The sequence below is a fragment of the Asparagus officinalis genome, chromosome 1, assembly GCF_001876935.1.
Source record: "Asparagus officinalis chromosome 1, Aspof.V1, whole genome shotgun sequence".
Taxonomy (NCBI): domain Eukaryota; kingdom Viridiplantae; phylum Streptophyta; class Magnoliopsida; order Asparagales; family Asparagaceae; genus Asparagus; species Asparagus officinalis.
Window position 1 is genome coordinate 14,719,546 of NC_033794.1, and position 12,593 is coordinate 14,732,138.

At 43.2% G+C, this 12,593-nt stretch overlaps 1 protein-coding gene across 1 annotated transcript; it reads right to left on the reverse strand.

Moving 5' to 3' along the window:
• LOC109830941 (putative disease resistance protein RGA4) lies at positions 8,064-11,419 on the reverse strand. Its single transcript, XM_020398297.1, has 2 exons — positions 10,739-11,419; positions 8,064-10,697 (listed from the first exon to the last, which is right to left on the reverse strand). Exons 1-2 carry the CDS (start codon positions 11,417-11,419, stop codon positions 8,064-8,066), a joined length of 3,315 nt encoding a protein of 1,104 aa, XP_020253886.1.

A 12,593-nucleotide genomic window follows, 5' to 3' on the forward strand; every position in this document is an offset into this window, starting at 1 on the left:
TCAACCGACGCCACTCCTCTTGGATTCGACCCCGTCTCTCACCACACACTCCTCTCGGTTGTAGGCGTCAAAAAATGCTGAAAGATATCCAAATACAGCTCAAGAGGAAATCATCCAAAAAGGCAGAAGAACACAAGTTTGGGATGTCTCGCATGCGAGACAGTCTTTCTCTGTCTCGCCCGCGAGACAGCATTCTCTGTCTCGCCCGCGAGACAGTTTTCAAAGAAGTTAGAAACCACTTTATAACCGCCGACACGTGGCCACCAACTGTTCAAGAACGTGGGGAACGTCGTGAGCGAGAATCACGTTGATAACTGCCAGAATAACGGAGTTTAAAACGTGGGAAGGTGGGCGAGAATCACGTTGATAACCACCAGAATAACGGAGTTTAAAACGTGGGAAGGCAGTTACAGCGAGAAACTGTCAGACAGTATTTACTGTCTCGCTGGGCGAGACAGCAAATTTACTGTCTCGCTGGGCGAGACAGCAAACACTGTCTCGACCAGCGAGACAGCAAACGCTGTCTTGCCCGCCGAGACAGCAAATGCTGTCTCGCGAGCACTGTTCATACAGAGGTTATAAATACCCCCGAGGTGATTTCTTTGAGGGGGGTTTTTTCCAGCAGAGATCCAAGGCTGATCAGAGAGCATCCATAGGCTGATTCCAGAGCAGAGAGGGCAGAGTACTCGAGCATCAGAGAGCATCCACAGGCTGATTTCAGAGCAGAGAGGGCAGAGTACTCGAGCTTCTGTAACTCCTTGATATTCAGGCTTTGACTTGATTTCAAGAAGAACGACTATCTTACCTTGATAAGATATCGTTTCAAGTTCTCACTTCGATAAACGAAGTCAGAATCATAAACCCCTCACGATTCAATCAGAATCTGTGATTTGGCGGTCCACGGGCTAACGCACCCCCGGCACAGGCAAAGATCCCACGCAAGCAGTGATCCAAACAACGATCCTGCGTTTGTTTCTCAAGAGTTGTAATTTTCATTTTGTTGTGTAAAAGAAGTCTTATAAAAAGGCTATTTCTTTTGAATTTATTGTAATCGACTGAAGATATAATGAATTCCATGACAAAACCAACTTTTGGCGAAAACACTCTTCATTGACAACGATCTTGATCGGTTGCGACACCGCGTCCTCGGCAGCGAGGCCGCTGGCTCCCACTGTGGTCGCCAGTTTGTTTTCGCCAAAAGTTGGTTCTGTTGAGGAATTCATTATATCTTCGGTCGATTACAATAAATTCAAAAGAAATAGTCTTTTTATAAGATCTCTTCTACACAACAAAGCAAAAATTACAACTTTTGAGAAAATAACACAAAAATCGTCTATCGATTCTTGTTTTTGTGGGACTTTGCCTGTGCCGGGAACGCTTTGGTTCGTGGGCCGCCGAATCACAGATCGTGAAGGGGGTTTACTGATTCTGACTTCGTTTATCGAAGTGAGAACTTGAAACGATATCTTATCAAAGTAAGATAGTCGTTCTTCTTAAAATTAAGTCAAAGCTTAATTTCAAGGAGTTACACGAAAACTTAAATCTGTTCTTTCTGCTCTGGATTGCTCTAAAATATGCTCGCTCGGATGCTCTCTAATCAGCCCCCTTGGATGCTCTCTAATCAGCCCCCTTTTGTAACCCTTGTTCCACTACCTAAATACCATCCTTTTATGATGTTAGTGGGTCCCCTTTCAGTTTGTAATCATCTCCCCACGTTTATGGTTGATCTCAAGTAGTTAGGAAGCCAAAAAACTGTCAAAAAACGTGTTGTAACCAACTCTATGGCCGAGACAGTGAAGTCTGTCTCGCACTTCCGAGACAGTTTGTACTATCTCGGGTATTTTGGCTCTAACTCCCTCGTCTGATATCGGAATGAGATAATCCAAGATGCATTGGAAATCTGACGAAGAGATCTACAACTTTTGTCTTTTGACCTTCTTCATATTTGGTACGAGACAGTCATGACTGTCTCGCATTCCGAGACAGTGAAGACTGTCTCGCACTTCCGAGACAGTTTGTATTATCTCGGGTATTTTAGCTCTAACTCCCTCGTACTATCTCTAAATGAGATGATCCAAGATGCGTTGGAAAGCTGACGAAGAGATCTACAACTTTTGTCTTTTGACCTTCTTCAGATTTGATGCGAGACAGTCATGACTGTCTCGCATTCCGAGACAGTGAAGACTGTCTCGCACTTCCGAAACAGTTTGTATTGTCTCGGGTATTTTAGCTCTAACTCCCTCGTCCGATCTCAAAATAAGATGATCCAAGATGCATTGGCAAGTTGATGAAGAGATCTACAACTTTTGTCTTTTGACCTTCTTCAGATTTGGTGCGAGACAGTCATGAATGTCTCACATTCCGAGACAGTGAAGACTGTCTCGCACTTCCGAAACAGTTTGTGTTGTCTCGGGTATTTTGACTCTAACTCCCTCGTCCGATCTCGGAATGAGATGATCCAAGATGCGTTAGAAATATGATGAAAAGATCTACAACTTTTGTCTTTTGACCTTCTTCATATTTGGTGTGAGACAGTCATGACTGTCTCTCATTCCGAGACAGTGAAGTCTGTCTCGCACTTCCGAGACAGTTTGTATTATCTCGGGTATTTTGGTTCTAACTCCCTCGTCTGATCTCGAAATGAGATGATCTAAGATGCGTAGGCAAGCTGACGAAGAGATCTACAACTTTTGTCTTTTGACCTTCTTCAGATTTGGTGCGAGACAGTCATGACTGTCTCGCATTCCGAGACAGTGAAGACTGTCTCGTACTTCCGAAACAGTTTGTGTTGTCTCGGGTATTTTGGCTCTAACTCTCTCGTCCGATCTCAGAATGAGATGATCCAAGATGCGTTGGAAAGATGATGAAGAGATCTACAACTTTTGTCTTTTGACATTCTTCAGATTTGGTGTGAGACAGTTATGACTGTCTCGCATTCCGAGACAGTGAAGTCTGTCTCGCACTTCCGAGACAGTTTGTGTTGTCTCGGGTATTTTGGCTCTAACTCCCTCGTCCGATCTCGGAATGAGATGATCTAAGATGCGTTGAAAATCTGATGAAGAGATCTACAACTTTCCATAGGCAAAAAACTCATAAAGTAGATGAGACACACATGGTACTTCACCCTTTTATGGATAAAGCACAACTCCTGGTTGAGTTGTTCCTTTGTCGTTTAGCATGTTTCACAGACTCGTACGCTTCGTCGACTTATTTTGTGTGCTTTTTAGCTTCTCTACAATATCAGATGATATCCTTTGACTCAGATAATCCTCCTTAACTCAGATAGTAACATTTGTCGTCTTTTTTTTTATCTCGAGCTATATGCGAGAACCTATAGGCAATTTTTTATGCCTACACTAACGAATTGAGGTCCATTATCGTGCACTATTCTCCTCGGAACACCGTATCGATATATGATATGGTGTTTGATAAATTTTATCACATCACTCGTCTTCACCTCTATCGATATATGATATGGTGTTTGATAAATTTTATCACATCACTCGTCTTCACCTCTCGAAGTGGAACTGTTTCTGCCCATTTCGTGGTGTTTGATAAATTTTATCACATCACTCGTCTTCACCTCTCGAAGTGGAACTGTTTCTGCCCATTTCGAGAAATAATCTGTGATTGCCAAAATGAAACGGTCCCCTTTAACCAAGGTGGAAAGATAGGACCTACTATATCCATTCCCCAAGTTTCGAATGGCCATGATGTCACCGATGGATGTAAATATTCATGCGGCTGGTGCATATAATTTGCATGTAACTGACACACTTCACATCGTCGTGCGTAGTCGACTGCGTCTTTTACCATGGTTGGCCAGTAATACCCGATTCTCCTAAGTCGATCACAAAGTTTAGGACCGGGCTGATGTGCACCGCAAATCCCATCATGCGCCTCTTTGAGTGCTTGTTCTACTTCTTTGCCGGATAGACAACGGAGTAAAAGACCATCGTACGATCGTCGATACAATGTTTACGCTGTGGCGTTATAGTAAAATCTTGGTGCTCTTCGCCGGATCGATTCCCTTTCTCTTACATCTTCAGGCAATATACCATGTAGGACGTAGTCGATAATGGGAAAACGCCAATCTCAAACTTCAGGTTCAACTCCTGTTGAGTATGCTTCTTTAACATTTGAATCGTAGATTGGATCAATAAGCTGGTGAGTCCTCACTGTAATCAATTGTTCTGTTTCGGGAGGTTGAGCCAGGGATACCGACAACGCCGCCAATGCGTCTGCATACGCGTTTTGGAGACGTGGAACGTACTCGATGAAAAATTCTTCAAATGAGCTTGCCATCTCGATGGCCACCTGGTGGTATGGAATCAGGTCTTGATTTCTGACTTCATACTCTCCTCGTATTTGATTAACTACCAGTTGAGAATCCCCAAAAGCTTCAAGATATTCGACCCCCAGCTCTTTGGCGAAGTTAAGTCCGATTATCAATGCATTGTATTCGGCCACATTATTAGAGCATGGTTCGGTCAGTGAATATGCTCTAGGCAAGACGTGCTTTTTCGGGGAAACTAAAACGATCCCTACTCCTGAGGAGATTTTAGAACATCCGGGTGCACTTGCCACGTTGGTTGATCGAGAAGCTCCATCGAAGTATAATTGCCACACTTGTTGATGTGAGGTAGTATTAACTTCGTGAGTTTCATTTGGCAGGTCGTCGTACAATTCGACTACATCCTTCGTAGGGTTTTCCGCCTGAAGATCGCAAATAGCTCGTCCCTTAACTGATTTTTGTTGCTTGAAGTACAAGTCATATTGCGATAAGAGTAAATCCCATCTGGCTAAATGCTAATTCATGGAGGCCGGTTGGGTCATGAATACTCGGATTGGGTTTATGTTGGAGATGACATAAATTGTCTGTCCAACTAGATAATGTTGCATTTTCTGGATCGCGAATACCAAGGCGAGACATTCCTTCTCAATCATCGGATAACGAGACTCAGCTCCTACCAATGTACGACTCAGATAATACACAGCTTGTTCGTGACCGTTATCGTCGTCTTGCGCAAGTAACGCACTTAACGAATGGCTCGTTGCTTTGACATAAATCAAAAACGGTCTGCCCGATTTCGGTGCAACGAGAATAGGTGGATTCGCTAGATATTTCTTAATATCTTCGAACGCCTTTTGGTATGCTTCATCCCAAATGAACGATACACCTTTCTTTGCGAGTTTAGAGAACGGTTGACATTTTCCAGACAGATTTGATATAAACCGACGGATATATGCCAATCGACCTTGCAACCCCCTGAGTTCTTTAAGATTCCTCGGGGGTTGTAATTCATGTATCGCCTTCACTTTATCAGGATCGATATGAATACCTTTTGTGGTGACGACAAATCCAAGAAATTTACCGCTCGACATTCCAAGGAAGGACTTAGTTGGGTTCATCTTTAACTGATGAGCCCTCATAAGTTCGAACATCATCTTCAAATCGTCAATGTGGTCATTTTTATCACGACTCTTAACGACCAGGTCATCAACGTAGCATTCAACTGTTTTCCGAAGGTGCTCTTGAAAGATCTTCGTCATTGCTCGTTGGTACGTGGCACCGGCGTTCTTCAAACCGAAAGGCATAACGGTATAACAGAAGACGCCAAGAGGTGTTTTGAATGCTGTATGCTTTTCATCGTCTGGATGCATCTTAATCTGATTATACCCAGAAAATCCGTCCATAAATGACATTCTCTCGAACCCACAAGTGTTGTCAATGATGACGTCCGTGATCGGTAAGGGGAAGTCGTCTTTAGGACAGGCGGTGTTTAGATCTCTAAAGTCAATGCAGATTCTGATCTTTCCATTCTTTTTAAGAACTGGAACGATATTGGCCAACCATTCAGGATGTTGTTCTTCTCTGACAAAACCTGAATCAATTAGTTTCTTGACTTCAGCTTCTATTGCCTCCATAATCTGCGGATGAAACCGTCTTTGTTGTTGTTTGATAGGTTTAGCATCCGGTTTAATGTTAAGGCTATGCATTACTACATCTGGGTCGAGTCCCGGCATATCTTCGTAATTCCAAGCGAAAACGTCGATATACTCTTTAACGAGGGCGATTAGCTCCTCTTTCTCTTCTGGTGGAAGATCACCACTAATAAATATAGGTTTCGGATTAGTTTCGTCACCCATATTAACTTGGACTACGTACCTTATCCTCTGTAGGAGGCTCTCTTTGCTCGAATCTATCGCCGTATTAGATATTCATGTAATACATCCATGGATCTTCCCAAATAGGCAACTGATCGTCTTCTTCGGTTGTGGAAGGATCAACTGTCGCCATATTCGACATTAGGGATTTGAATCTTTCTCCAATGCTCACGTCAGAATCCCAGGTTGAAGCATCGGATGAATGCCCACTCCTATTTATTAGTTGGCTAATAATTTGTTGACCATATTCGTCATCAGATGATGAAGCATAACCCAAACCCCTTTTATGACTGTAATAATTATCCGGTTTTCCTTTTGGTACGTAGGTTGAACGGGGTGGAACTCTAACACCTTGACCAAAATGAAGACCTTCACCGAGTGAGAGATCATAGCCCTGGTTCGTCATATAATCATTCACTTGTGAACTGTACCGAGAGAAATGTCGCCCGGGTTCCTCATCATCTGAGTTAGTGTCCAAGAAATGATCTGGTGTTTATTTTCAAGAAAGTTATAATCTTTTGTTCTTTTGTTATTTGTATTCATTTGTAACGCTTAAAGTTTAATGAAATCAATGACTAAGGTAACTTTCGACAGAAACAAACGCAGCTCTAAGCCGCTGCACAACGCAGCTCTATCCGTTGCAGAACGCAGCTCCATCAGCTGTAGAACGCAGCTCCAACCGCTGCAGAACGCAGCTCCAAGCACTGCAGAACGCATCTCTAAATCACTGCAGAACGCACTTCCAGATACTGCGTTCAAGCACAAAATCTATGCCAGAACGCAAGTCAAGGGTTTGACCCATTCAAACGTGATCCATGCAGTTTCGAAAACCGTTTCTCACCCACAATCTGAGGAGTGGTTTACGTGGGTTGTTACAACCGATTAATGAGGCAACTAAACCCTCATTTGGGTGCGGATTATGGGGACAGTTACACCCCTAATCTTCCTATAAATATCATCAAACTTAATAGAGTTTGGGGATTTTTTTTAGCGATTGAGGTCGGAGATAGAAATCCAGGGATCGGATTTTGGAAAGAGGATCTGAGAGAGCGAGCTGGAGGATCAGCTCTTCACACAGTCAGGGGAATCATCTTCAACCGAAGAGTCCAAACATTCGATACTTGGCTTATTAACCGAATTATTTTCGGTTCAAACAACTCTTTTCTTATTAGAGTTTGTCACTCATTCTGAGCTACAATACTCGTCAAGAGTTATCAACCAGGCAAGTCATTTTGTTCTAGTGAATCAAGACGTTCGGATCGTCAACGGAGAGCAAGTTCGACGTAGGCATTCAAAGGAAGCACTCTATCGCCACCGTGAAGAACCCAGAATTAAACAAAGGGGAGAATGCAGATCATTCTCTTCTCTTTTGTAATCAGGAATCCAAATTATAATCGAGAGTTGAGAGAGTTGTAAACATTCTTTTTCTAAGCAGTTAGAGAGAATAAAATCAAACGCAATTCTTTCGTTATTTTCTTATTACAAAATTTTCCACAAACAATATGCTAATGTCCCAATTGTCTATGATGTCAAAATACAAAGTCATTTACTGATATATAATGTACCAAATCAGAAAATACTTAATCAAAATAGTCGTGCGTCACATTCACTATAAGGATTGATAAAACATAGCTATATAGGATTAGTCAAGACATCATCTTTTCCATAAATCATCAAGAGATTAAAAGTAGCCACAGAAAATCCTCCTCCTTGCAAATGCCTAGTCAAGACATAATCTCTATAAGGAAAAGTTAGACATTTGTATTACCCAACTTATTCTAGAAACATACATCATCCTTTGAATGATCGAAATAACACCAGTAAAAGAGTTTACCAAGAAACATACACAAAGTAAAAGAGCACTTAAAAAAATAACATGGTCATCACAATCAGCTCTAATCGGCCTCGTAGTAATAGGGTTCCTTGTTATATGTTAGATAGTGACCTCCTGTCCCAACAACAGAGGCACCGACGCTGGGTATGTTTCGGATGATTGGCCAGTATTCGCCTCCCATCACGCACTTACTGAAAAGAACATCGTTAATATGTCGCAATGAAAGTGTGAAATCATCATCCTGATGCAGCTGTCGGTCTTGCAGCAGCCTCAGCAGTCCCTCCGGGAGAAAGTCCATCTCCCATTGAGCTATAAATAGCCTCTCCAATGAATCCAGTTTCTCCACGTTTTTCAATTGAGGGTAAATACCCTCGATCCTCAACTCTCTTAGTGCAGGAAGATGAGAGATCCTTTCCAGACTTTGACAGTTGTCGATGTGCAACTCCTCTCTTAGTGCAGGAAGATGAGAGATCCTTTCCAGACTTTGACAGCTGGCGATGACCAACGAACCTCTCAGGTGTGGAAGTCTGTCGATTACCCTTAGACCAGCACGATATATGCGTAACTCCTTCAAGGGAGACCCCTTCAGGCCCCCAGGGAGTGATTTCAATGTCGGGCAGTCCTTAACAGTCAGCTCCACCAGATTTGGGAACACAGTGATATCCTCATCTCTGCAAATTGACCCCTCTCGCAAATTTGGCATTCTACTGAGCCGGAAAGACTCAAGCTTTGGAAAGAGCACCGGTGTAGAGCCGCTCCCATAAGCCTCCGAGCCAAAGGATACAGCTGCTTCAAAGGCATCCACAATAGTAAGACGTCTCAATTCAGGCAATAGACCGAGAGGAGGAAGCTGCACGACGTTTCTGCATTTAAGAAGAGACAAACTTGTGAGACGGGGAAGAAGAGATCCCAGCGATGGCGACATCATCCAAACTGGAAACCGACGACCAAAGTATCCACGGATTACTAATTTTTCCAGGCATGGCGGTGGGGCCAGCTCCTCTAACACATCCTGAATTCTGCGGATCTCTCCTTCGCTGTACTCAGCAGCTGGTGGACTAGCCCACAGTTTATAAGTGCATGCCAATCTTAATTTCTTGAGGTGACATTTATTCCGAAGCACACGTCGTCCCTCCTGCACTACCACCGCCTCCTTTAGGTTGCGTATGCCCAGCACCCTCAGCCGCTCTAAAGGGCTCAGATCTTCCAGAATGCATCCTTGCTCCCCTCCCACAACAAAGCCGTTGAAGTGATTTAACCGCTCTAGTCTTCCCATTCCAGATGGTACAAAGGACAGTTTGCCAGTACCCCGGACTTCAATAACTCTTAAATCGCACAGTCGAGTGATGTCTCTGGGAAGACTGTGGAGTGAATGACAGTAAGCGAGATCCAGAACCTGGAGATTTGTAAGGTTCCCTATTGACTCCGGCAAGCTGGACATTCTTGTGGAGCTAAGATCCAGCAGCCTCAGGTGTATTAGATTTCCCAAAGCATCTGAAAGACTGTCAAGTGAAATACAGCCAGAGAGATCCAGAACCTGGAGATTTGTAAGGTTCCTTATTGACTCCGGCAAGCTGGATATTCCTGTGCAGCTAAGATCCAACAGCCTCAGGTGTATTAGATTTCCCACAGCATCTGGAATACAATCAATCCCTGATTTCGCCAGTGACAGGACCCGAAGAAGTGGAAATCCAGCGAACACGTCGCTCCCAAGACCGTACGGGGCTCTTAGAAATAAGGTTCTCAAGCTCCTCTGTGAACGTGAAGGTTGAGGGATGAGTGCTGGTCCTCCTTTCTCCGTAAGTGTCAAACGTCGAATTTTCGTCGTGGCGGGCACTGTAGTTAATTCCTGTGCTTCTCCACAAAAACTTTCATCCTGTGACAGAAACTGAGCAAGTGATCGCAAGAGATCGTGCATCTTATAATAACCCTCTGCTTCTTTATAAATAAGATGCCTTCTAACTAGCTCTTCAAAACACTCTTCCGCTGGTTCTAAGAAAGAATCCTTTTGCGTTTCTGCAAATCCTTCAGCTGCCCAGTACTGCACGAGCTCAGCACGATCAAATTTATAATCCTCAGGGAATAAAGAGCAATAAAGAAAACATTGCTTCAGGTTAGAGGGTAGATCTTCATAACTCAAGTACAAGGCCCCCCTCAAATCTTCAGGTAGCTCGTCCATGGTCCAAGCATCCTTTTCCAAAACCTTTTCCCATTCCCTCCGATATCTCCCTTTTTTTATTAAAACACCGGCAATGCTCTTAATTGCCAGAGGGAGACCATCGCATTTTCCAACAATTTGAGCCCCTACACCTCTTAGACTCTGCATTTCCTCCTCCTCTCCGGTGACATATAAACTCTTGCAGAGCAGTTCCCAGCCAGATTTTGGCGGAAATTGTTCCACGGGATGGATGTGCACCGCCCCCATCTGCTTAGCAACATTCGCATCTCTAGTTGTGACTAGGACTCGGCTGCCAACAGCTCCGCTCTGTAGTGGACTACGTAGTAAGCCACCCCAGACATCTGCTCGCCACACATCATCTAGCACCAAAATGAAAGTCTTTCCTGAACCTGCGTCCTTCAGTAAAGGTTCGAGTTCTGCTTTAGTTTGCAAATTACAGGGATCTCCTCCTGCTCCTCTTATTATCTCCTTGAGCAAAGAGGTCTCTGAGAAATTTTGTGATATGCAGACCCATATCTTTGCAAAGAGGTCTCTGAGAAATTTTGTGATATGCAGACCCATATCTTTGTTGAGAACTCAGACTTTACTCTTGGGTGATTGAAGATATTTTTAGCCAGAGTAGTCTTTCCTATTCCGCCCATTCCGGTAATAGCAAATACTTGGGGTTTTCTTTCATCTTTCTTAACTATCCTCTCTACCAGATCGTCTGTAGCACGTTCAATGCCCCTCCCTACGATATCAGACGTATCTATGATAGGTGAGGTCTGACGAGTGTCCACTGTTGTGACTTGGGTATCTGGCTCACTTTTCATTAAGTTAAAGTCTGAAATATCTTCAGATATCTCATGCAATCTCTCATTTAGTTTCTTAATCGTATCACCAATCTCATGGCGGAAACGGATGCTAATAAAGCAAGAGAATAAGCGAGGGCCGCTAAAGCATGCCGATGATGTAGACGGTTGGACATCAAGCAATTCTCCACCCTCGTGCCTGCATCGGTCGATTATGTCATCGGCATCGTACATAACATCTTTGAGCTCCCTCACCCAGCGTGCAACTGATTCCGATTGGATGCGCTTTCTCTCGGCATCATGAAGCACATGCTTGATCCTCTCCATCCTCCGCTGTAGCCTCTTGATCTCGTCTTTCACGCCCAGGACAGTTACCACCTCCTCCTCAACAACCTCAGCCAGCTTACTGACCGTGGTTGCAGTTAAAGCATCCAGCACCATGGCCATCTCCTCAAGAAAGAAGCAAGTATTGCAAGTATTGGAGATTTCAGAGAGTTCACAACCAAATTTCTAGTTTGCTTTGTTTAATGAGGATTGGGTACTTAGAAATGAATGCACTCCATTATGTAGGTTTTTCTACTTTTCTATTCTCCCTCTCTCAATTACTGAGGTACAAGTGGGAGGAACATTAAGGTATAAGTCTACGGGACCACAATGGTGGAATAGCAAAAAGTGATCCGAACAATTGTTTAAATTCTGCAAGTGAAGTCAATGGAAAGTGCTGATAACCTTCTTGACGCATTCTTGGTACCGTCCTGTGGTTGAAATGCTATGACATGAAATGCTGTATACCATAAGAAACTGGCCCCCGCAATAAATCCCCATCGTGAATGTGGACAAGTCATAGAAAAAATTAGTCGGCCATTCATTCATCAAACTTGGACACCAAGTCTCCAATTATTTTCGCTCAAAAGATGGTTAAATTTCACATAACCCCCCATCTTTGGCCCCTTTAGAGATGAGCCCTAAAGTTTAATAATATCACCCATAACCCCTCTAACTTTTGGCCGTGTCAAAAGATAGCCCAAATTTCTTCAACAAACGTAGCTAATGGCAATGGCATAATCCCCAATTATCTTAACGCGCTCCCTAACTTTTAGTCTTGATCAATGGATAGCTGCAGCCTCAATGGAAGGTAATTATCCATGGAACTATACATCTGTAGAAGCATCAGGTTGATCACAATCATATTCTTTTGTTGCCATTTGAATCAACTTAAACATGTCAGCATCAAGACAATTCTGGAATTAATAGGGAATCACGTAATTTTGAAATGAAAATAAACCAAGCAAGCAAGGCAAAAGCTCAAAACTTAGTCGCAAAAATAGTCATACAAAGTTTTGACACATAACCAAAGACTCGTACAAGTTTAGCAGTTTACAGTTCTTGAGGTGAACCTTCCCATAAATTAATTAGGTGAAATAATTTAAAAGATTAACTGATTAAGAGCAACCAAGCATGATATGTAGTCAGATGTAGACATCAAGACCAACATTTTCTAGAGTATGATGGGTATCAGGACGTTGCCAAAAAAATTGAATGTAAATATCCAGAAAGGTAAACATTGGTTGCTGGATTAATTCTACCTTCGGCACTATTTGCAGTTTAAGTCAGGTTCATG